The 24,789-nt window shown below is 41.5% G+C and overlaps 1 protein-coding gene across 3 annotated transcripts in view; it reads right to left on the bottom strand.

The window, feature by feature from the left end:
* atp9b (ATPase phospholipid transporting 9B) overlaps positions 1–23,774 on the bottom strand; it is a 42,406-nt gene extending 18,632 nt beyond the window's left edge. For 2 of the 3 annotated variants that reach the window (XM_065948068.1, XM_020642309.3), the window contains exons 1-11: positions 23,690–23,774; positions 20,211–20,384; positions 16,681–16,831; positions 15,167–15,280; positions 14,796–14,904; positions 13,657–13,715; positions 12,716–12,767; positions 10,998–11,092; positions 9,990–10,070; positions 7,304–7,379; positions 4,924–5,000 (exon numbers count right to left, since the gene is read on the bottom strand). In XM_065948068.1, the coding sequence (XP_065804140.1) occupies positions 4,924–5,000; positions 7,304–7,379; positions 9,990–10,070; positions 10,998–11,092; positions 12,716–12,767; positions 13,657–13,715; positions 14,796–14,904; positions 15,167–15,280; positions 16,681–16,831; positions 20,211–20,384; positions 23,690–23,769 (1,068 nt within the window). In that variant the 5' untranslated portion in view covers positions 23,770–23,774. Of the gene's footprint in view, positions 1–4,923; positions 5,001–7,303; positions 7,380–9,989; positions 10,071–10,997; positions 11,093–12,715; positions 12,768–13,656; positions 13,716–14,795; positions 14,905–15,166; positions 15,281–16,680; positions 16,832–20,210; positions 20,385–23,164; positions 23,237–23,689 lie in introns of all 3 variants that reach the window. The other variant, XM_065948069.1, reaches the window with a different exon arrangement.
* Between the last annotated feature and the right edge of the window lie 1,015 nt (positions 23,775–24,789).

Raw genomic sequence — 24,789 nt, 5'->3', positions numbered from 1 at the left:
TACAATGGTTTTTGAAGCCACAGAAGCCGTTGAATTATGCCCGAGACCACCTCTTCAAGACGGACTCAAGACACTGTGCTCGAGTACGGCACATTTGTGTTCACTCTGATCAAATGGACCAGACTCTGGGGTCAAGCGTACTCAGATCCTGTCCTGGGTCCCCCAGTGTGAAACCCTTAAACTGGATTTTGAGAGCTGCCTGTTGTATCTTTCTTATTCCTCTGTTTTGCATTTATATTATCTTTGTAGACTCCTCTCTGTTTGGCTTTGACTGATGACGTCTGTCAAGTTGTCGTCCTGAGTTCATCTCTTTGCTTTGTCAGTCAAAGCACTTTGTAAATAAAGTTATTATTATTGTTTACAAGCACATGGTGCGAAGCCGGCAAAGTCTGACTGACGGTATGTTTTTATTCTTCACTGCTTTTGATTCACCTCGTTTTGATCTGGTCTTCCTAAAGGTTACCATTTTGAGTCTTGAACACTGTGGTCACTTTGTTCATCATGTCTCGTCCCGTGCTGTTTGTTTGTGTAAAAAGTCGACCCCGGGTGGTGGAATGAACTTCCAAACACCATTTGATCTGCAGAGTCCCTTTGCCCCTTTAAGAAAAAGCTAAAGACCCAGCTGGTTCATGATTGTTTTGATTGATAACGATGATTTTAAGATAGTTTCTTTACTGATTAGAGCTCTCAAGAACAGCCGTCAATGTTGTGGTTTGCCTCTGGTCACTTCCTGTCAGCACCTGTGTGTCCAATCAGACTCAAAGCTGATCGTTTGCTCTTACTCACATTGTTCCCTTTTTTCTAGATCCTTGCTTGTGCTGTACTTACTCTCTTTGTTTACGTCGCTTTGGAGAAAAGCGTCTGCTAAGTGAATTGGATAATTGTTGTAGAAAAGGAGGCGGGATCACTCAATCACTCACTGTAAAACAAATAAAGTAAACCTCACCTGTCCTGACCTGATAGTCTGAACTGGATATTTGGGGAAACATCTTGTTCCTTTCCTGACTCATTTTACTGGAGAAAACTCTTTTTAACTTCCCCATCTGCTCTCAAAGCTGTACAATATGCTGCACAGGAAAACAAAGACAAAGCCACTGAAAGACATTCTTGGCTGCAGGCTTTTATCATGCAAACCGTCTTTTCTACATAAATACGTTTATCGCTGACGGTATTTTATTGTACACTATGAACTTCATTATTTGCATATTGAAGTATTATCCATGAATGCACCAGAAGGTCAGAAGGCCTCAAAAATAAATAAAGTTCTTGAGATGAAAAAAAAAAAAAAAAAAAAGGACAGAAAAGGGGTCAGAGTTGTCTTTTCTTTTTCGAGTGTATCTCCCAGCCAATGGAGCATGTGGGAAAAAGATGTCAAATAAAGAAGCGCCCTTCCCCTTTCTGGCAGCGCTCACAGCGAAGCTCTGTACACAGAGGGCTTTCTTCTGACGCACCACGCTTACAAAAACAGCAGAACATAACATCTCTCCTCCCTCATATAAAGGAGCTGCTCTGAAAAGGAGGGGAGGGGGGCACGGAAGTATAAAAAGCAGCAAAATTCCTCCAGTGTCTAAACCCCCACCAGGCCCATTCCCCTGAGGACTGGGAGAGCAGGGAGACCAGTGTGACTGATTTATCAGTCGCCGTTAAACTCCCAGGAGCACAGAGCGGAGAGGAGGAGAGTAAAGGGAGCGAGTGAGTGGGTGGGTATCTCCCCACCCCTCAGCCTCACTACATGGTTCATGGTTGAGCTATTGAGAAAAATAGGGGGTTTGGGTGGATTAAAATGAAGAAAAATTAAGACACAGAGCACAGTGCATGCCTGAAAAGCAAAGGATCCCCTTCTGCTCGAACAATGGCTGCTGGACATTTTTTCCAGGCCTTGCCGGGGATCAGATGAAGTCATTATTCATTCAGTCAAGAGAAGGGAGGGAGAGAGGGACTCAATTACCTCGACCTAAAGATGCTATCAATGAATAAAAAAGTGCATATTTTACTCCATTCATCCCCATGCCATTAAAAGTGAAAGGAATGATTCGATCTGCCTGTGTGGCTCGTTTTGTTTTTTCTAGCATGCGTGTGAAATGTGGTGACGGTTTGCAGCCCGAGGACATGAATATTCATCGAGTTAAAACCAAAGAATATCAGGACTCCACTCAGAAAGAAGTGTACTGCCCCCCTTTTACCTACTGTAAAAGGGGGGCAGTACAAAGGGGGGAAGAGTTAGAGAGGTAAACTGAAAGTGGCTCAAGCTTTCCAGCTGACTAATAAAAGTAAACGAGTTGAATCATTTATTGAATCAAATCATAATTTCCTTAGTCGAATATTTGCACTAGCAAAGAGTGCTGCAGTCTCTTTAAAACACTGAATAAAGAAGTTAAAGGTTGAAAGTTTCTTTGACACTTTTCATCATCAGTCTCAGGACCAGGACTGAACATTTCACTTCTTTGTTATCCTGATACATGCATTCAGAAATCACCTGCACAGGTCTGACTTTTTTGTTTTTGTTTTTTTTGACAGGAAACCTCAATGAGTGAATTTTACCTGTACTGTTGGATCGAGGCCCATGTATAATGATCATAGCTAAATGTCAGCTGCCCTCAGATTAATTTGTGCCACCTTCAGTGGTGATTCAAAAATTAAAGTACGTTTTAGATTTATTTTGGATTTGAGAGCGACATGTCTCAAACACACACAACAGTGAACAGACTGAAAAACAGTGTGCTAAAAGCTAAAAGGCGCTCTTTAATTCAAGTGTCTTTAGCACATCTCACATCTTTATCATAATATTGAGTAATGTTATTGCACAACGTAAATTCTTCTCATCTCGTGCAGGAATCCTCAGGACGTCAGAGGCGTCTGCAGCCCAATCTGATGCTAACCTGGTTGACAGAGATTAACTTGCTTCTAGGATCATATGTCCCTGTTTTTATGTTTTTTTTACCCTGAGCCACATTTTATTCTTTGGGTCTCTGCTGCTTCAAAACAAACTGACCAGGTATCCAATCCTCTTTAAAGAGATCGTTCTTCTGCAAAATGTATCTCACTTGCCAAACAAATGTTTATTCAGACAATCCAACCTGGAATCATAAATATCAAACATGTTTGATATGCACGATTCCAGATGGGGCAGGCTCCGACTCAAGGTGGTGGTGGGGGGGGGCAGTAAAATAATCGTATTGACACAACACACTTAAGAATTCAAAAAAAAAAAAACGGATACGACGAGCCTCAAATCAGGACATGCCCACTGATCGTTTTTTAAATCAGGCCTTAATTGGTCTGGTGTGTTTGGCAAGCTTAAATTGGCTGTGAATGTTTTCATGTACTGGTGTTTGGTAAAGAATGCAACTCCTGCAGTTTGGTGAGATGAGCAGATATTTAAAGCCTTGTACTGGAGTGGGAAATCGGATCGACTGAAAAACGCTCTTCCTCTGGTACAGCCCTCTTCGTTTTTTTTTTTTTTACAATAAGAGCTTGAGAGACATGTGAAGAGGACAGAGTACTGGGCCTTGGAAATGTACTTCAAAGAACAAAGATCTTTATTGGCGGGCAGCCTCCTGTCAAACGACATTGTTCCGTCTCTTTCCTCAGACAGAGGCCCGTCTAACAACACTGAGACAAAGAGTGAATCTATGTCTGACGTCCTGTCAGATTGATCAAGTGCTGGCTTTGTCCTGGCCGGTGTCACAGCAGATTATATGAGGCCAAAACGTTCCTGCGACTTCAGCCTCACTGTATCGACTTTCTCCCCCAATCTCCAGTCTCCATATTGGCACTTCTGACATCATCTCCTTGAAATATTGAATTCCTCTCAACAGTGGAGCTTACACAAAACAGCGGCTCTCACCGTTCGACCGGCCACATCAGCGTTCTTAATAAAAGACACTGGTGTCAAAACTGTGCCGCAGTAAGACGAGGCTATGTAGAACCACGGGGAGCTTTAGTGCTGCAGACAGCTGTAGGTGATATCTCTGTGTGTGAAAGTCGCACGCATCAAAACGCCGTCTCTGAGATGCTGCTGATTCCCCGACTCTATCAGGGAACTCTGGTCTATCTATCCTAACTCTCTTCAGGGTAAAATCTTATATTTAGACTCAAATTTTCATTAATCTCCTCGATCTGGGGACAGGACGCTCGATGGGGATTCTGTGGGATTAACTTTCCCCTGAAAATGTCATTTAAATCCTCCCTTAGTTAATTTCCCTTTTGGTTAATTAGCAACTGGCTCCGACCTTTTGCATTGACAGGTCCAACTTTATCTAGAAAGTCAAGGTTAGAAAAGCAGCTCGCCAAAGTGATTGATTGGTGATTAGAGGCAGGGGGAGGAAAACCTGGAGCAGACGTTACCTTCTGAGGTGTTTCTCTCTCTGCAGCTTTTATAAAGATATTTGAGTTTGTGCTGGCATCACATCAAAGACCTTATTATTTAGTTTTCATATCATATGAGAAGTTTAGAAAGTGCTTTGAAGGTACTAGGGGGAACTCTGGGGTTGTGTGGATTTTGGCGCCCCCTGTGGACAAAACGAGGCAATCCATCTCGTTGCTTTTATCTTATTTCGCTTTTTGACTCGTCTGTTTGCTCGTTGTTGTTTTTTTTTCTTAAACTGAGGTCATATCTGTAAAACTAAGATTTATAATCAGAAAAAATGACTTACACATGTACAGGACAAGATCAGCAAAGAGATATGAGGCACCAACAGGGGGCGCTCAAACTAACACATACAGAGGGAGCTTTTGGAAAACTTTTCAGGGCATTTTAAACACTGACCTTTAAAATATATCAGTATGACTTACTCTCTGCATAAAAACATTTACTTTAAGAGAATTTAAAGCGTCCCTTTAAAGCATCTACATCAAAAATAACTCTCACACAGTTCACTGAACTTCCTGTTTTTTCCTGCAAAAACTAAAAAAAGTATTCACCTTATTCTTGGCAAAGGACGTGTTCAGTACGCTCCTGGTCTCTTTGCCCGTGTAGATCACCACTCCGATCACCGTGCCTGCCAATGAGAGAGACAAGGAAAGTAATGCTGCTCATTAACTGCCCCCCCACCACCACCGTCTCACACACACACACACACACACACACACACACACACACACACACACACACACACACATATGCAAAAACACAGATGCACTTATCTTGGTCAAGTAAGATGAACTGCATGAGAGGAAACACAATAAGGCCGAGCTGAGGCAGTTTCATCTCGTTGCCGCTCAAGCCAACAGACAGGAGTTTAATACGTTTAGGCTCTCAGGGCCTTCAGCACCCTATGGAAGCTCATAAAACCTGATCAATACGCTGCCATCTTTATTTGCCAATTCATTACGGCCGCCTTATTACAGAGGATTAATGAGTCATTAATATTAAATGAGCTTAATGGGAGAGCAGAGAGCAATAATAAAAAACGAAACACAGCCCTGGAAATCCCAAAACGATAAAAATGGAAAGTTAAAAAGCAAAACGAGGAAAAGTGAAGCGAGAGAAAAGAAAGAGGGAAGTCAAGCCGTTAAACAAGCAGAGGAGGTGAATTTGATGAATCGCTCTCGTTGACTTCAAAAAAATTTGAGAAAAGTGACAAATGGTGTGTGGCTCAGCATGCAGAGGGGCTTCAATTTGAATATATACGAACGACTAATTCACTCGTCACAGCTGGACTGCTGCCGGCCTGTAAGAGAGCGAGACGAGGGCCGGTTCAAGTCCCCAGAATGCCACTGCAGAGGCCGTGAAGTGTCAGGGAGAAGCTTGAGGAGGACAATGACATTCCCGAGCAGAAGATGATGTAAGGGGTCTAAGTTAGGCTCTTTGTGTGAGAGTGTGTGTAAGTGTGTGTTAGTTCTTCTGGTCAAGGTCAGGCCGGAGGGGAGAGCAACACCGCAAATCAATGGTGTAGGCATCGCTGAGAGCGTCACAAACACTCTCAACTGACACAACCGTTTCTGTGGGGAATCGCTGAGACGGAGCGAGGGGAAGATTACCTCAACTGTGGGTTTTTTTTTTTTTCCTTTCTCAGAGCTCTCCAAACAAGCACACAAGTGGTATCAAATCAAACACCCCGGAGGCTTAATGCCACGTATCCTCACCGCTGCTAAAACACACGGGCAAGGATTGGTCGGCCTGCTCTGACTGTAAAGAGGGAATTCTTCAACCTGATGTCGGAGATTTTCACATCGTTTAATTGTGTGTTTAAAGCTCCTGTGAGGAGTTCTCATCTTGTTATGAAGCAGCCTGTCTCTGCTGCATTCAGGTAAGGGTCAGAAAATGTGATTTACTGCATGATGCAGAAACTGCCACCTCACCCCTACTCCCCTCAGGACGGAGGCACAGAGCCCTGAGGTGTAGAAGGGCTCGCCTCGGGAAAAGCCTGATCCCTGCTGTTAGAGTATCCCTGAACTGAAGGCCTCGCTGAACAAGCCAGAATGGAAACTCTTGATTGTTGTTTAACTTGGTTTTATACTCTGTGTTTTGTGTATTTAGTGTTCTTTGGTGGGAATTGTCTGTTGGACAGAAATGGCGCTGTGAAAAGAAAATTCCCCATGGGGACAATAAATTCTAAAGGCAGAAATGTGTCTACAAATATATAAAATAAAGAGAGTGGGTTGAGAGGGGTTGAGAGGGGTTGACCCAAAAATACATTTCTGGAATATTGGAACACTGCAATGCACGAGGCGTCTTTCTCTTTGTTTTAAGTGATTTCTTTCTCGACTCAGCACCCACCCTGGAAATGAAAAATGATCATTCGGGGACACTGGTTTTTATGTACAGAGGCGACAGTCCTCGTCACACAGGTTGCAGGTTCAACTACATGTCCTGACGCATCTTTAGGATAGTACTTTATTGATCCCCACAGGAGCTGTTCCATCAAAATCTTAAAAAAAAAAAAGTGTTAATCATTCCGTGTTTTCATCACTTACATCTGTGTTAAAAGACGTACTCTACTGATCCCTTTCAGGCTCCTGAATGCCTCTATGGTTTTTAAGGGGAGATGGAATTCAAACAAAGGCCCGTCTCTACACTTGAACCAGGGTCGCTGAGGTTACATACATTCCCTCTTTTCATCCGTCCCCCCTTTTATTCGTGGAGTGGTGTCAAGAAATGCTGAGTCCCAGTTTGAGATTGTAAAACCTAAAGAAATATCTACTCTGCTTCTTCAAACGTGTGAAATGACACTGTGCATATAAACAAAACTTCTGATGAAAATAATACAGGTCTCTGTTTAAAATCTTTGACAGAAATAAACTGTGTATTAAACTTTGTATCTAATTTCAGGAATTTGAACACAAGTTGTATTAAACTTACCAGATGCAACGACTGTGCTGGCCCAAAGAGTGTTCTCGATGCTCAGGCTCTCGTTGATCTGTGGATCTGCGTCTTCCTACAGGACACAACAGAATTAATTAATTTAAACTAATTAAAGGTCTCATATTACCGTATGTAAAATACTCTTCACCATGTTTCTCTAACACTAACATGTGTCTCTAGTCCGTCTACAAACCCCCCCAATGATGAGAAAAGTCCATCCTCTCCATCTTTTGCCTGCTCCACTTTTCAGAAAATGTGTGCTCAAACAGGCCGTTTGGAGATTTTCTCTTCATGACATCACAAAGGGCAGTAACCCCTCCCCCAGGTGGGTGACACTCCCACAGCTAGGTGTTTGTTCTGCACCTCTGAGTCTACCTTCTCAACATAAACAATAGGACATGGAGCGAGAAAACCTGAGCCACCCAAGCCCTTCCAGAGAGGGGGGCGTGGTCAGACACAGCTCATTTACATATTTAAAGGTACAGACACAGAAACAGCCTGTTCTGAGCAGGGCTGACATAGAGGGGTTTATAGGCATGATCAAATACAGGATCAGAGTGGATTTAGAACAAGAAACTTCACAGACATGTTTTGAGGAGCTCTGAGACTTATTTAAACTGGTTGAAAAGGAGGAGAATATGTGACCTTTAAGACTAAAGATGATGAATAATGGATAATCTGCTTAATTCTAAATATGTGACCTCAAAGAAAAAAAACATTAAACATATATTATTTTTTAAGCATGTAAGCTGCAGCTGATTGACCCGCAAAAAAAACTAAAAGTTTGACAAATTTAAATGTAGTTGTTTCTGTTTCTGAACTTTTTGTAAGCAGAAAATAAAATCTCAAATAAAACTTCAGAGTCATTAAAGAGAAAAAGCCGCTCCATGTTAATCATTTATTTTACCAGTCAGGAAACTTTTGAGTCAGGATTATTCTTCGTAAAGAATAAAAGAAAACTAAACCAGAAAATAATGTATCATAAGATATACAAAACCTAGTCCTGTGTTAATCATTACTATTTCATTAACGATTAACAGAAACCCGCCTTTTAATCCTGATATATTTCAGTATTTATGACTCAAACATGAAATGTCTGAGAGTCATAACAGATAAAAAACTGATATGGAAACCACATATAGAAAACATAAAGAGTGTCAATGTGTTGGTGTTTAGAGCAGAGCAAAGGACAGTTTGGATTCTGCTTCTTTTCCTGTTTCGTATTGTTCACTTCTTTTTCTTCTTCATTTCAGTTATTGCACCGACGTCTGGGCCAACATGTGTATGAGTAATAACTTTTGTATGTATTACAGAAAAGAGCGATTAGACTCATTAACGAGGTGAACGTTTGAGAATGAATATTAATTAAATATGATGAAAGTTTGCCATCACAGAGCTGTTCTGTTCTTGAGTTGTACTCTTTCTTGGGTGTGATGTCATTTTTGGTGTTTTTAAATCCTTTTAGAGGAAAACTAAAACATTTCACACAAACCGTAAAAGTCTCAGTTAAATCATTTCTTCTGTTTTGCGACAAACGAGCAAACAAGGTGATCAAAAAGTCCCTGAAAACAAAGATTTGTGGCGTTCAGAGCTGAGGAACATGAGCCCGCCTCAGAGTGAATCCAGCTCTCTGGTTCTGCTGTGCGATTAATTCTCACAAGCACCTGACACAGTAGTGCAGACTGAAGCAATACAGTAGTCCCTTCATCAATACTTGCTCTAGATTTGGCATGGCGATAGAGTCTCCTTTTTAAAAGAACAGTATAGAGAGTGCACATAGATGAGATTTCAGAGATAAATAAGCCCCCGGAGAGCCTCTTGTTTCACCCTGCCCATTTTACCCCTCTCTTAAATAAAGACCAGCGCTGGAAACAGCTCGAGTCAGGAGTGCAGAGTCAAGGCTCCAGTTTCGGCTCAAATTGCCTCTCTGATATGATAATTATGATACCTAAGCAGCCACATCCTGGCACTGCACTCAAACATGGGAAGAGGTGCATGAAAAATAAATGGCAGCTTGCGGAAAAGCTTGACCGCGCTGACATTGGCATCAAACTTAACGGTGTTCATAACTGCGCAGGGTCTCAATAAGGACGGCAGAAACAAAGCCACCATATCCGTCCCAAGGAAGAAAAAAAACTCACCCCCCCCCCCCCCCCACCCTCATAAATAGGTAAGTTCATTTGCTGCGGATCTGTGGGAACCCATTTTTTTTTCCCATCCTGCTCGGACTAAAAGCACACGCTATGCAAAGGAAGGCCGCGGAGGATGAATGAGCGGAGGAAGTGCTCCCTCACTAAGCCTGGTGTGTGGCCAAGAGTGAAGACGGGCCACAAAGCCTCCCTTTGTACCGGAGCTCTCCTCTCTGTGGGGGCTGCGCTAATCTGCTATTAATAAAAAAAAAAAAAAAAGAAAGAAAAAAAAAAAAGAAAAATCACTGAGCAACAACCAAGACGGGATGGATGGAGCTGGAGCAGCGAGAACCTGCCTGTGATGTAAGAGGTACGCCTGCCGGAGATAACAGCGAGGCCCCGGACGGACACACACAAGCTCTCATTGTTGCCGCTTGTCAACACATTGCAGCGATACACATCTTTTGTTGTCAACCCAGCTGCTGGAGAAGAGAAATCAGCAGGTGTTTGAGACTCGTTTAACAGCTTATAAATATGTCAACGAGCTACTGTACCCGGGTGAAGTTCCCCTCGAAACTGTGGATGTCCAGCTGAGGCTTCTGGGCGTAGACGTAGGCGCTGATGGAGAAGAGATCCTGAGACAAAAAGCCAGAAGAGAGACCATGAACACTTCGACGTCATTTAATTTATCTAACATGTCATTATTCGTTTATGGAGGAATAGAGTTTTTACAGATTAATTTAGATTTTAGCACAACAAGATGAAAGTTTCTACACAACATTTTCTCAGTTTGACTTCTTTCTCCAAGTTTTTTTTTTTCTGGGGGGAGATAAATGTGGCCTTCTACCTTTTGTTTCGACATTCACACAAATGTGGAATCAAAAAGGAAGCAGAACCTAAAATAAGACTTCATTATAAACAATAAATCACAAGGCTTCAATCATCTGTCTGTCGTCTCTGCAGCCTTCAGCCTGTTAAGGACCAAAGTCTCGCCCCCGAGTGAAACAAAATTGATTGTAAATATTAAATTATTCAGGCAGGCGGCCTCTGCAGCAGCCAGGCAACCCCTCAGTCATGCTCAGATAGTGTTCTCCTGGTGAGAACACGGGCAGAGCGGTTAGAGGGGAGCAGGGTGGATTGTTTTACTCAAACCCCCTCTGGAGGGTACGGTTGCTGCTGCTGCATTTTACAGAAGAAGAAGAAGGCTCAGAGACGCATTAGAGCCTGATAAAAGTCATATTGGTCTAAGCGGTGGCTGAACATGGAGTTATAAAAAGTGGACTTATTTAGCCGTTAAGAGCAAACAGAGGATTCATAATGGTTTAACTCTTCCTATCATTAGTCCTCTTGAAATCCAATATGGACGCCATGACTCAAACATCAAATTACTTTCTGAAATTTTAATTCTCCGATCACATGACGCAGCGTTGAATGTACCTCCAGCTAACGGAAGCTGCTGTCAGGTTCAGGTTTTATCATCAGTCTCCAGAACAGTTAGAGGACTTTATTTGACGGCGCTTTTGGTGACACACTTAGATTCTCTCCGTGTTGTGTTTCCTTACCCCCACTGCTGGAAGTCTCTGCGTGCAGCCGACAGCAACCTTCAGCTTCCAGTCCGTTTCTCCGTCCAGCTGATCTGTTCTGATGAAGCAGGAACCTGACAAAGAGGAGAGTTGACGCCATCATTCACGTTGTGTTGTTGGGGCGCTGGTGGCGCAGTGGTTAGTGCGCTCGCCCCATGTGTGGAGGCTGTAGTCCTCACAGTGGGCGGCCCAGGTTTTGAATCCGGCCTGTGGATCCTTTCCCGCATGTCATTCCCCACTCTCTCTCTCTCTCCCTGATTTCTGACTCTATCCACTGTCCTATCTCTCAAGTAAAGGCATCTTTAAAGAAGGTTGAGTTGTTATGTTCCATGAGGTCTCTGAAGCTCTTCTCACAGCGGCGCAGTAAAAAAGCTCTGCCGTCATTATTTGACTAAGTCTCTAAGGAAGTACAAACATCTAAGAGAAGTCCAATGTTTGTTGGAAACGATACAATCTAGAATAGCAGCAAGGCAGCTGTTGGTTAAAAAACAAGTGTAAGTACTGTTCCATAAAAACTTTAAGTTCATAAGTCATAAATGAGTGTCTTAATTTCATGTATTAGATAAATAAATAAATAATCATTCATGTGATGTAAAGCCAAGAGGTTAAAAGGAAAATAAAGCTCAGTTTTTTTGGTTCAGGCACGGAAACGCTGAACACACGTTAACCCCCCCCCCCCCCCCCGCAATTTCTTTTAGACGTGCATGTAGACTGTTACCACTGATGTCTAAAGTTCAGGCAGATTGTTAAAGACACTGTTTATAGACCTTACAAGTTAATTTGCACATTATAGTTCTCACTTTTTTGTTTGATAGCATCTATCAAACAATTAAAAAACCTTAAAATGATGTACGTGTAACAAACTGGCAGAGCAGCAGAGCAGCACGGTGTACATTGATTGAGCCTGCAGCACGATCCAGAGTGTCTGAGCAGCTGCTGCGGAAACTGTGAGCTCCGCTAAACGTTGAGCAGTGGTGACCTGTATTGATCGGAGGTAATATTACATATGAAACTGATGGATGAGAGCAACTATTTGACAGAGAGGTTAAAGGGCAGCGATAAACCGTCCCTGGAGGGTTAACTATGATGGAAAACATTAACACAAGGAGGATGATTCATGCTTTCCTTCTGCTGCGATGGCACTTCAGCTCCGCACATAACATCACTGAGATCAGTGTGTGTTTCTGTGTGTGTGTGAGAGAGTATGTGAAAGACAAAGTAAAGACAGAGATGTGTTTATGTGTGTGTTTATGTGCGTGTGTTGGAGGCATAAAGACATCAACAACTCCCTGCCAAGCATATTGGCACATCAATGATTGATGGAAATGATGTCCTCTGAACATTTCCTCCCGATGCCCCTCAGAAAAAGAGCCGGATCTGATGCAGGCTCATTGATTAAGTGGAATCTGCATCGTCAGTCACCAGAAGAATGTGGCATAAATCATATAAATCACAGGCCGCCTCGATCGGATGGTGTCAAGGGACTGGGAGTGCGGGAAAAAAAAAATCACATTTCTCACCCGGATGATCTTGACACAGTTTGTTAAAGGGCCACAAAGGGCAAACAAAGTTCAACTGTACGTATTTTAAGACCCGAGTCAATCCAGGAGGAGGTTTTTGGCCGACCGTGATCGTTGTGTTTTTCAGCACCGACCTGCTTCACATTCATAGAGTCACACCAACGTTTGCCTGCTCACCTGCTTTCTCTGAAGTTCTCAGGAAGATCATGTCTGCAGGAATCCTTTGGTTCTACACAAAGAAAACAAGAGTGACATGTTATTGAGATCTGCAGTATTTTATCATGAATAAGAGAACAAGGTCAACACCTGAACCAGAGGGTGAAGGAGCGAATGCTTTCTTAAAGGATCTCTACCACAAAGTCATGACACCTTACCCTAGCTGCGGCTAGATTTCAGGTTTAATATCCTTTGTCAATTAATTGTTGTTACTTCTATTTTCTTGGTTGCATTATATGTCATTATATGTGTCTCTATCTCTGTGGGTTTGTAGGAGGGATGTGGTGTGTGACTGTGTCTGTGTCACACTGTACTGTTTGGTGTTTTTTGTGCTGGACCCCCTTGAAAACAAGGTGGTTCATCTCAAGGGGCTTATCCATCAATAATCCGAATTTACATTGAGGTTAGCCGAGCAGATGGTTACCAGATCAGTGAAGTTTTTAGTACTGAAAGAACATTTACGGTATCAGAATGACAGAAAAGCAGAAGTGTGATAAAAGCTGTGTACTGTGACTTTAAATCCAGTCATTCATTCACTTTGCAGAGGACAGTCAGCTTCGTATTGGAGGTTGTCGTAAGTTTAACCAGGACTGGACTCAAATCATGCTAACATATTTTTGGAAACTTAAAGCTCCTGTGAGAACATCTCTGTTGGTGTTAATCTGGCGCCCCCTGTGGACAAAGTGCTACCTCTTGTCTCATAGCTAATGATGTGTTATCTGATGAGAAATCTCCTCCTGCTGCCTTTTAACAAACAAATCAGACTTCTTCATCGTGCAACTCCCCACACATCATTACGCCTTAAGACATTCAAATCGATTCCTCAATGGCGCAACATTCTGGTGTCCCAGTCTTTTTAAACTTTGCATGAGAAGACATCTGCAGAAACATTTCAGCCTTACCTTCTCAACAATGATCAGGTCCCCAACTTGTATGTCTGAACTCTTCACTTGGATTTTACCTGAGGATGACAACAGCTTTATGAAAAAGGAAACAGACAGAAGAAGACCTGATCTATCTTCACCTTTTACATTTGATTTTTTTAAGGACAAAGCTGCTGTGTTTTTTCAAATCTATGAAATAAAAGACAAGTATTGATCTCTGGCTCCTTGAAAATGACCCCGACTCTTAAAACCACAAGCCACTCTGTGCTGTCGCTCTTCTCTTTCTCTCTCACCTCCTAACAGATTGATTACCTCCTACGTGATCATGTAATACCCTTCTGTTTTCATCTCTGCTCTGAGGCACAAACAAAAACGACGGCACACTCAGATGTGTCGCCTCAATGCCCACAAAGAACCCGTCTTCTCCACTAGTGAATGTAAACGAGCACTAGGGTTATCACTATAGTAGAATTTTAAACTTCCATATGATACTAGTAAAAATCAAACAATATCAATACCATGGCAATAATAGAAGTCCTAGGGATTTATTATTGGCAAATCTCTTGATTTTAATTTCCAAAAATTGCCAGCAAACTTCTGCACACTGTCTAAATTACACAAATAGATGTGTTTTGAGTCTCCTCCGCTGTCACCTCTCTGTCTGTTAATAGGAGACATAAACGTCATTTTTGCAAAGGGGTCAATACTTTAAAAGGACCTGTGAATTTGAAAAGACCACCACAACAATCTCTCCTTTGCCCGGAGCAGCTTTGGGTTCAAAAATGACTGAAGATCTGAAGTTTTTAAAGCTTCAGAACTCTCTGATACTATAAATCATTATAGGAATAAAGATTGTATTGTTTTGAAATATTTGGTTTCGAAAAAATGTGAAAAGCATAAAAAAGTTTTTTTTACATTCTTAAAATGCACATGAGGGAGTCATGAAGCTACATCCTCAGTATTGTTAAAGATACCACACAGAGGGATTCATCACATATTTAACAAACGGGCCAATCATCACACGGCCTTTAGAAACTGAGAAAATAAATCAATGTAAATCACAGCAAGAACATCGACTCCTGTTACAAGTGTAGACCCAGCGGAGTGCTCTCTAGAACCTCCGAGCATACAAGACTTCTTTCAGACTTCTCACTGACCTCGCACTGTGAGCTTGCTGTAGAGTTGAGAGTTCATCTCTTTGTCCCGTTGGTACCGTCGCACTTCATCCACAGCCTCACGCACCATGGTAACGGCCATCACAAAACCCTGAGTGACAGAAGAGGAAGCAAATTCAGATCACTCCAACCATGATCACTCACACCATGATCACTCACAAAGCTTCATTATTTGAAGATATTTATTGTTGAATAAGTTGAGTAACTTTGGAACTTAATGAGTCTATTAAAAAAGAGGTTACCAAAAAACAACCTGTAAGCATTTACTCTCAAACAGAGGTGTGTTTTTCAATCTCTCTCCCCCCCCCCCCCCCTTAGATAATAAAAACCAAGATGTGAATTTGTGAATTTACCAGCGGTGCCCAGTATGTGTACAAATAACCGATCTTCAGTGATGGCACAAACTGGGAGCAGGCCACCACCAGGAAGTAGAGATTAAGGAAGAACTTGAACTGCTGATAGAGAACCTGAGGGGAGAAAAGGATTCAGTGAGGCAAGTCAGAGACGACGACAGCTGCCAAAAAAAAACAGTCTGCATGGGTAACTGTACGAGATGGTTTAAGATACGAGTTAGCGCTGTTAAGTTGACCTAACCTGATAAAAACTCAGAAAAGCTCTTTTTAAAAGGACATATTATCCTCCTTCTCCACCTTCTCAAACAGTCCCCCTGTGGTCTAAATGAAACATCTGTGCTGTGCTTTGGTCAAAATATAACATGAATCAAGCACCAGAGGAGGTTTGTGACCCTGTATAAACCAGCTCTCTCAGAACGCTCCGTTTTGGTGTGTGTGTCTCTTTAAATGCATTTTTCAGAATATGTCCCCTTTAAGGCAGTTGTTTCCGCAGTAACGTGGTCCAGTGTTGCTCTGCAGATTAAACAAACTGACCTGAGAATAAAAATAATGAACGAAGACAAAAACAGGCAAACTTTCCCTCAATCACACGGACCAAAGTGCCACCTGTGACTTACTGATGGCTCTTGGCTAATGGACCATCCGTCAGCAGCTTTAGCGTTCTATTCATCTAAGGTCACATTTTGAATAATGTGTGCAATAATGAGAGTCTAGCATCTAGCCACAGATTATCAGAGACAAAAGGATCAATGGACGATGCTCTACAGTTAATGAACCCGCTGACCTTTAGGGGAAAATGCACACTGCTAAACTCAATTTGTGTGTATTTAATAATTCAAAGTAAAGGGAGGAAACACAGCCGTTTGGCTCACCGTCGATGGGAATATCTACGTCTCTAATAGACAGTTGACATTTTATAGCCTGGGCTAAAGGCAGCCCTGCTTAATCATGGCACCATTAGTTAGTCTGATGGATCCCCTACAGTGGAAACCCTTAACTTAAAGAAGGAGCAGTTAACAATGAGATCCAGTACATGCTACGAGGTTTAATTCACTGTTTCACTATGACGAGATATTTCATCTGGAGGAATGTGGGGATTATTAAAGTCACTCATAGTTGGAATATTTTCTCAAAATGCCCACATTTTTCTGCCGCTCAGCAAATTTAAGCTGTTTTCACATATACACACTGAAGATTTCTAGATAATATCAGGAGGGCTGCCCCTGAAATCCTCCTGATCTGTTTGCTCACACATGCACCTCACAGCAGGAGACTATCAGACGTGAGGGGAAGCTGGGGGGGGGGAGGGTCTCCTGAAGTAAGACATGATCACGCAGAAGTCCCCTATATGACGCTATAATGAGAATATTTGCTTTTATATCAATGCCACTTGTAGTTCCACATAATCTCAATATCACCAAAAGTACAGAGAAGAACAAAAAACGTAATGCAAACTGGGTAAACCCTATTAATGTGGAATTTGTCATACAAGGACAAAATCCTGACTTCCTCACCCCAGGCACAAACGTGAAGATGTTGTACTTCTGGTTCTTGATGGCGTTTTTGGGGTACTTCTCTTCACATTTCTCCGGACAGCCGAGCCACACCGTCCTGGCCTTCAGCTCCTTCTTCCTCCGACATATGTGGGCCAGACAGTCACAGCAGCTGAGAGGGGAAGAGATGTAAACACACATTACATCATTTACATGCTGCCAACTGTACCGGGCTGCAGACAACAACCGACTTCATTCAGCTCCAAGAACGATAGATTGATGTAGTTACTTCAACAATTTATCAATCAATTTATGATCGACATATTAACCTGATTGGCTTTGGTGGAGCGTTTTAAAGGTTTGTTTTTAAGTTTTAATTAAACCCATAGTAACCAAGTATAAAATGGAAAAATACCCACTGATGCCTGGGAGTGTTTTAAAAAATATATAATGTTTGTTATTGCTTAAGGGCTGATTTAAAAAAGTATAATGCAAATATTGTAACAAATGGGGTGCCGGTAGCCTAGTGGTTAGTGCATGCGCCTCATGTATGGACGCTATTGTCCTCCAGGTGGGCAGTCCAGGCCCGAGCCTGGAGGACTAAGCCTCTGTATATGGGGCGCACACACTAACCACTAAAATACCTGCACCCTGTCACAGTCTGCTGCACAACGTCAACATGGACATGAAAAATGTCGTAAAAATAAACTACCTGTTGGTGAAATAAAAAAATATTAAATAAAATAGGTCCAAAATGTTACTTTCCTGCACTACAAAAAGACACACAGCGGTGTATTTGGTTATACAGGTGGTTTTTATTTTTTTATCAGAGAGGGAGAAGTGGAGAAGAGTGACGAAGGACCGAAAGTGGGAGGAGAAATAGGTGAACTGGTGGCTTCATAAAAGAAACGTATAAGGTTAATTTAACTTGACATAAATTGTATCGATTTAAACGATATTTTCTTACCCTATATATGTTTTGAAAATATATCCCAATATCTTAAAAACGTGATATATTGCCCAGCCCAAAGCTTCATGTGCACAAACATAGTGTACATCAGGATGAGACACATTTGTCATCGTGTTTGTTTTTAATCTCACTTTGACTCCGACATGAAAAGTCAAACACGTTCCTTTGCATCATCACATTTCTGAGAGGAGATTAAGAGAGAAGAGGAGATGGGTCGCAGATTAAAATGTACTTTTTTTTTTTTTTTTTTAGAAAGTATTTGACTTTCCATCAACCTGCTAATGACTACATTGGTGCTTATCGACCATATCTGATATCAAATGCAAACAAGAGGTGTAGTGTGGGGGGATGAATTACAACGGGAGCAGCGTGATGTGACCTGAACTGGCACCTCACGGGGGAGCGATGGGAGAGTGGCAGTGTATACCGTCATGCTGATCGACTTGGCTTTTCCACTTTTTAAGCAAGTTGGCAAAACATGAAGCTAAATAAATCAACTTTGGTAAAAGTCTTGTTTGTGTTGGCCTCCGTGTTCTCGGTCCCTGTGCACTCCCGGTCCACTTTCATAAGAGCGATTATTTAAGCAAATGAATGCTATTCAAATAATATGCCATTTGAACAGTCAGGGCTTATTCAGTGTGAATTATTTGTGTTTTATAATCCCACACTAAGCACACATAAAATTACTGGAAAGCATCAAACTGGTCAGCTGTGAAAAATCCGATTTGTTCATTAGTGGGGGGGTGGAGAGGGGGGACGGGGGGGATCAATATGCAGCTTTAACTGGAGACGCACCACTAAAGACAAAACAGCACAGAAATGATTCAATGAAATTCCTGCATCAATCACAGTTTCTTTTTTTTTTTTTAGGAAGGGTGGGAAGGGGGGGTGCTGCTCAAACATTTGCTAATAAATGTTGCATTGTATTGTTGGTACGTAAACAAACACGCTCCTCTTAGCCAGACAGCTGCATCTTTAGAGGGCGAAACTTGTCACATTAATCATCGGCTGGATAAACCTCGTCGTTCTGTTTGACCTGAAAATCTTTTTGGGCTGATGGTGCGCATCGAGGAACCCGACCAAAAAACATGCCCTTATCCTCTCTTTGCACTTCATGCACAGCTACCGGTGCGTTTGAAAGCCAAACTGATCATCACGGGGGCGCGGCGCTCACCGACATTATACACGTTATACACATTTACAGAATGACTAAACACCGACGACTTTCAGAGCAGTTCAGGCTCCGGCACAGTAACTGAAATCTACAGATTTATAAAACCCTCCATTGGACTTCACAGTCAGGCGATTGTCTCGGATTTGAAACAGCACATATGAAGGGTGTCAAACATTTTCAAAACCCTTATACTGCATGTTTGAAAACATTACAATCTCTTTTTTTATACCGTAAAGTAGTGAGCTACCCTTACATTTCTCAAGTCCTTTTAGCGTCTCATAAAGTTGCAACAGTTGTTTATGTGTCTTACAGACACAGAGCAGAGGAGGAGACGGGGGAGGCTTGTTTTGTTTGTTTATTTGGATGCCCATTAACTTCAGCAAAGCAGGAAGAATAGCTTCTTGCTTTGCTGAAGTTCATCTCTAAAGCCTCTTGATGCTCTCCATCACTCGGCCCTCAGGTTTGTAACTCGTGATGGATTTGGCAATCATCGCTGTGACCTGTATGAGAAGGTGGGTTGTCCCTCAAGCTTTTACTGAACTCGGTAAATCTGCATTTTCTTTTGATGCCCAGAACTCATGGAGCGCCCTCCAGCAAACACTTAAGGATCGGAGTTCTTCCCTCTATTGCAGAGTTTAAGGATTTAAATTCTAGCCACTTTGTTTCAAATTGTAACTGTTTTTAATTCATCTCTGTGCTTTTTATAATTGATTAGAAGTGTTTGTTGTTGTTGTTGTTGTTGTTGCTTTTGCTCGGTGGCATTGGAAATGAGAGAAACCTCAGTGTCCTTTTGAGACTAAATAAAGGTTTGAATTTTAGACACTTTGCAGGAGAGTGCTTGCAATTTTTGCCAATTAAAAACAAGAACATCCTCAATAGTGGGGAACCTTGGGTTTCTATTTTGTTGATATGTGTCGCTGTTGTTTGATTTTGAAATAGTGTCATATTGAAGTTTAAAATTCTGGTATTGTGACAACTCTAGATCACATCACTGTGGATTATTCCCTAAAAACAAATGGGTAATCAGTTTCGGGCTACAGTAAAAATCTTTTTTTGCAGTGAACTGAAAACTCTCTTACAGAAATCTTGCAAATTAAAAATCAATGTTGTGATAACTGAAAACACTTAATGTTACAGATTACATTGAAATGCCCAGACAGTGTGTGGTAAAGAAAAATGTCAGAGAGGGGGGGTTTTGGCGGGGAAGCAGAAACAGAAACTATTTGAAGAAGCATGTATAAATTGAGTGTATTCATAAATGTCTCACTTCTCCAAAGAAGTGAGACTGAGCTGACGCATGAGACGAGAACATGAATCATCCCACACAGATAACCGACACAATGTCACTACCTGGTTAAAAAACAAACCCCTCTTTTAAGTAATAACCGAGCGATGGTGTAGACGTACCTGCCACAGAGGACTTTCCACCCTCCGCACAGGAACCAGCCGAGGCCTCTGTGTCGCTGGTTGACTCGAGCCCGAGGCAGCGTCTGGTAGTCGCTCTCTTCATTTTCAAAGCCCTCCTCCGACATCATCAGAGGCATCTCGTCCAGGTTAGAGGGCTCATCTTCTAGAGAGTATCTGTCAGGACAGAGGACGGTCACATATGGAGGAATGGGGATGGATCGAGTTCAGAGGGAACCCTGTGCTTTCTATTCCAAACTTCTTTATTCACTTGAGATTATCATTCACTTGAAAACTTGAAACACTTAAAACTTTTAAAAAGTGACTCTACTTGTTTTGATCCCTATGGGAGTCATATTGTTCTTTATCTAGAAACGGGCTGTGTGGCCAACTCCAAACATTTAGAGGAGGAATACCTAAATGCTCCAAAGACTGAAGAAAGCTCAGATTAAAACTAGTCAGAGCAGTTGGCCCCGTTTCTCCATCACCAAGTGCCGTTGAGAACGTCCCCTATTCACGTTCTAAAGGAACAGTGGAAACACTCTGGAGAGGCTCGTCATGTCTTATTCATGAGGCCACTCCGAAGGATCATGAGAGTCTGCAGCCGTACAGGAAGAACCTACACACTCTCTCTCCATACGGGAGAAACTCAAGTCAGATGAACAAAACACAAAAAGAGGTGTCAGATTCTTCTGATGGAACAAAAAATATATTGAAGGAGGAGCTAGAAAGACGAGCAAACCTTTGTGTCATACATGAAAAGAAACTGGTTTCAGAATTTACTCAGAACAAACTTAGAAGAAAAGAAATGAAGATATTAAACCTTTTCTTTATAGAAAAGTAAAGAACAATTCTCTTTCTGTGAACACATTTAAAGAAAGATATATCTATATATCACTAAAAGGAGAGCTTATTATATATATATTATATGATTTTACTTTTTACTTGTTTGATTTCAGTTTTTGATTTGATTTGAGCACTTTAAGGTTTGCTTTTAATGTAAAGTGCGTTATGAAACTTTATTATTTATTGTCCAGATCTTAATTTTCTAAAACTTCTATTTTGGTTACTGTGGTATCTTAACATATATCTTTTTATATTGATTAACTTTTACCTCTCTCTCTCTCTCTCTCTCTCTCTCTCTCTCTCTCTCTCTCTCTTCTCTCTCTCTCTCTCTCTCTCTCTCTCTCTCTCTCTCTCTCTCTCTCTCTCTCTCTCTCTCTCTCTCTCTCTCTCTCTCTCTCTCTCTCTCTCTCTCTCTCTCTCTCTCTCTCTCTCTCTCTCTCTCTCTCTCTCTCTCTCTCTCTCTCTCTCTCTCTCTCTCTCCTCTCTCTCTCTCTCATCCCCAAATAAAGTCACACAAATCCCCCAAAATAACCTTAAAAAAAAAATTTCTGGCTAGGCTGAATAGCCCGTTACCAGCTACAACATGTTGTGTTTCACCAACTCCAACATAAAATCCACATAATCATAGTCCATGGATTTTCTATCACATCATTAACACTTCGGAGAATGACTCTTGCTGTTAAAAGCTGGTTGTGAGAGAGTCAGAGAAAGTGATAACCGCAGGTGTAGAGACCTGCTGTGTACCGCTGATGAATGTTTGAAATGTTTTCCTGCAAGCAGACTGCGAATTTTCACAAAAGCCGAGGACTGATGATAAAAATAACCCCCCTTTTTTCATATGCAGAGAAACTTCTGTGAAAGCTGAATTGCAACACAACAGGTGAGTCATAATTAACTAGAACACATAGACGTTGTGCATGCAGTATGTCAGAGACTTTGCACTGCACAGGTTAGTTATTTCCAAACATTATAAGCTGGTTGCAAAACTTGACCGCATTCACAAGCTGGATTGTGTTTTGGATTGTATTTATTCAACTGCTTGCATAATGTATAATTCTAGAAACGCTTATAAACAGCCTGCATTTCAAATTCCAGTTTTAGGCTAGAAAAACATGATGTGAAAACGTGTGTGGGCAGGCCGCAGAAAATCAAATCTTAATTCATGAATGTCTGGAATATGAGCAGTATGAGAGCTCAGTCCTGTGTGCATCGTTAGTGTCATGTAATCGACATTTAAAAGTATAAAATTAAACTCGGCAGGATTGTGAGCTTAATATCCATCATGCACACTGGTTCTCATTGTTACAGCCCTCAAGAGCAAAACATCCAGAATCTCCTGTTTTAACTGAGAGATCCCGCAGCTTCAGGACCACAGAGGACCAGAGCTGAGTGATTGGCTTTAAAATGGAAGTGCTGGAAGCAAACTAAAAGATTTACCCCAAAGTGAATATTAACAAGCATCTGTGATGAAGTCGGGTTTAGTTTGAAACCAACAAGTCCTGCGCTTTCGTTCCTCAGCAACAACTCGGCCTCGAGGAATGCGTATGAATCACCAGCGGCTTTTCCACCGCTGCAGTTGTTGTTCTTTGTTTACACACACCGCTGAGACTTGCCAACAAGAAAGCGTTAATAGCCGCAGTGTTTCTTGCTATGGAACTCCTACATCTGATTGCATAATAACTCAACTCTACACAGAGCCGAGTTGTGGGCAGGTTTGTAAAAAAAAAGAAAAAAAGAAAGGTTTTCTGGCTTTAAGTGCAGCGATTGTTGCCAACAAATGTTTCCTGTTCCAGTGGAAAAAGCTTTATTGTTTACCGCTCCAGGGCCTGTGCTCTTTAGCTTACCCAGCAGTGTGACCTCTAGTGAGGTCAGGGTCCAATTACCTGTCACATGAATTTTATTACTGAGAGAAAAAGGATTGCAGAAAAGTGTTTCCATTATATATCTGAGCTTCAAATCAGGTCAGTAAACACCCTTATAACCTAAGATGATCTAATCATACGCCAAACCAATCTAAGTTCATATATAAAGAGGCAGGTTACCAAAATAAAACACAAACACCTACATTATGTCAACAGTCAGAAACAACCTACTACTTGCTCTTTAAGTACCTGGTCATGGGACTAGTTCACTTCCTGTCCATTCCTGAACCAGAAGGCTTTAAAAGCTCATCCTCGTCCAGTCTGTAAAATGAACAAGCTTGTGAAGGATGTCTACAGCATGCAAAAACACTTTAATAACATGAGGTGAAGTTGTTGTTGTTGTTGTTGTTGCTAACACAGGTGATCTATCGTGTGCGGGGGAGCAAGGCAGGTATCTGATGTTAAAGCGTACAGACAAGTTATCAGGACATTGTGGTGGATTAGGAAAGACAAATTAGTCGTGAGAAGGATTTAAGAGCTTCATGAAAAGATGGTATTAGCAAGCCAAGCACATGTCAAAACGGGAGAGGATGCGGAGGAGCTGTCAGACGCAGCGCTAATAGCAACACAAGCTAACAGACCCCGCACACAAGACACGGAGCTCAGGCGGCAAAAGCGAGGCAGGAATGTGTTATTATCTCAAGACAGGCGGCTGTTTCCTCAGTTAGCGACTCGGTTTATACAGCCAAACAAAACCCACCCGCCCACTCTTACCGTGAATGTCTGGCAGAGTTGTAATACGGGATCCTCTTCGAGTTCTTCCGCACCGGATTCAACGGGATGCTGTCAGCCATCTTGGCTGGGCAGGACACATTCTGACGTCACCTTAAAAAAAAACTGTTTAGGATTTATGCTACATTCAAGCGCCGGGAAAAGTCTCGTAAATGTGAATATCACAAAAATAAATACATTGATGCTAGGACTGAGGTTAAATAAGACACAATATATGCGATATTTTCCATCATATTTCCGTATATCTTACACTATAACTAAGACCCTCGGGAAACAAAGTAAATTGTTTTTGAACGCGGCAGCGGATGGTGTCTGATCTGACTTCACAAAATGAAGAATGCGTTTTCCAGAGGTTTCTGAAGGCAGCACAATTAACAGAAAGTTATCGCTGTCACTGTCAATGAGCGTTAAAATGTTCATTTGTTGACTAGTTTATGAAGAAATTAGACCGTGACGCTTTGTTTGATTGGTGAAAATACAATTGTAAATTTATGTTGAGTCGCATATTGTGTTCATCTATAGGCTACATAAATTAGATAACTACCAATTGGCCCCACGCTGGTGAAAACAGATTAAGCCTATAGCAGATATTCCATTATATATATATAATAAGCATGGTGTGATATTAAAAGTATGAAAAACTAACAAGGGGTCAATGGTTTTCTCTTTGATATGTAGGATGTTTTAAATATTTCACCGTTGTCCCTGTAGTCACCCATTAATACAGAGCCCCTGAAGTCCTAAAAAGTAAAAAATATATCAAAATGGCTTAACGAGTTTTTAACTTCAGGCCATTTTAAATAAATCTCAATTAATCTGTAACACCCTGACTTTCTAAAACCACCCAAAGAAATGGTTAGCCCAGTTAAAAACATTTTTTTTTTACATAGTCCTATCTGTAGGGATGATATAGATAATGTAGAGAGATAAGTTAAAACATGTTAATAGTATTGCCATTATAAATAGGATTCATTTTAGAATACTAACAATACTATTATTGTTTTGAGTTATGCTTTAACTTGAAGAGTCTTTCACCTGACAACAGGGCATAACGGATTAACAACAAATCAGGATTAGTGTGC

Source organism: Labrus bergylta, chromosome 19 (assembly GCF_963930695.1).
Source record: "Labrus bergylta chromosome 19, fLabBer1.1, whole genome shotgun sequence".
NCBI lineage: Eukaryota > Metazoa > Chordata > Actinopteri > Labriformes > Labridae > Labrus > Labrus bergylta.
Note: the sequence above shows the minus strand (reverse complement) of the source record. Positions and strands in the feature narration are given on the sequence as shown.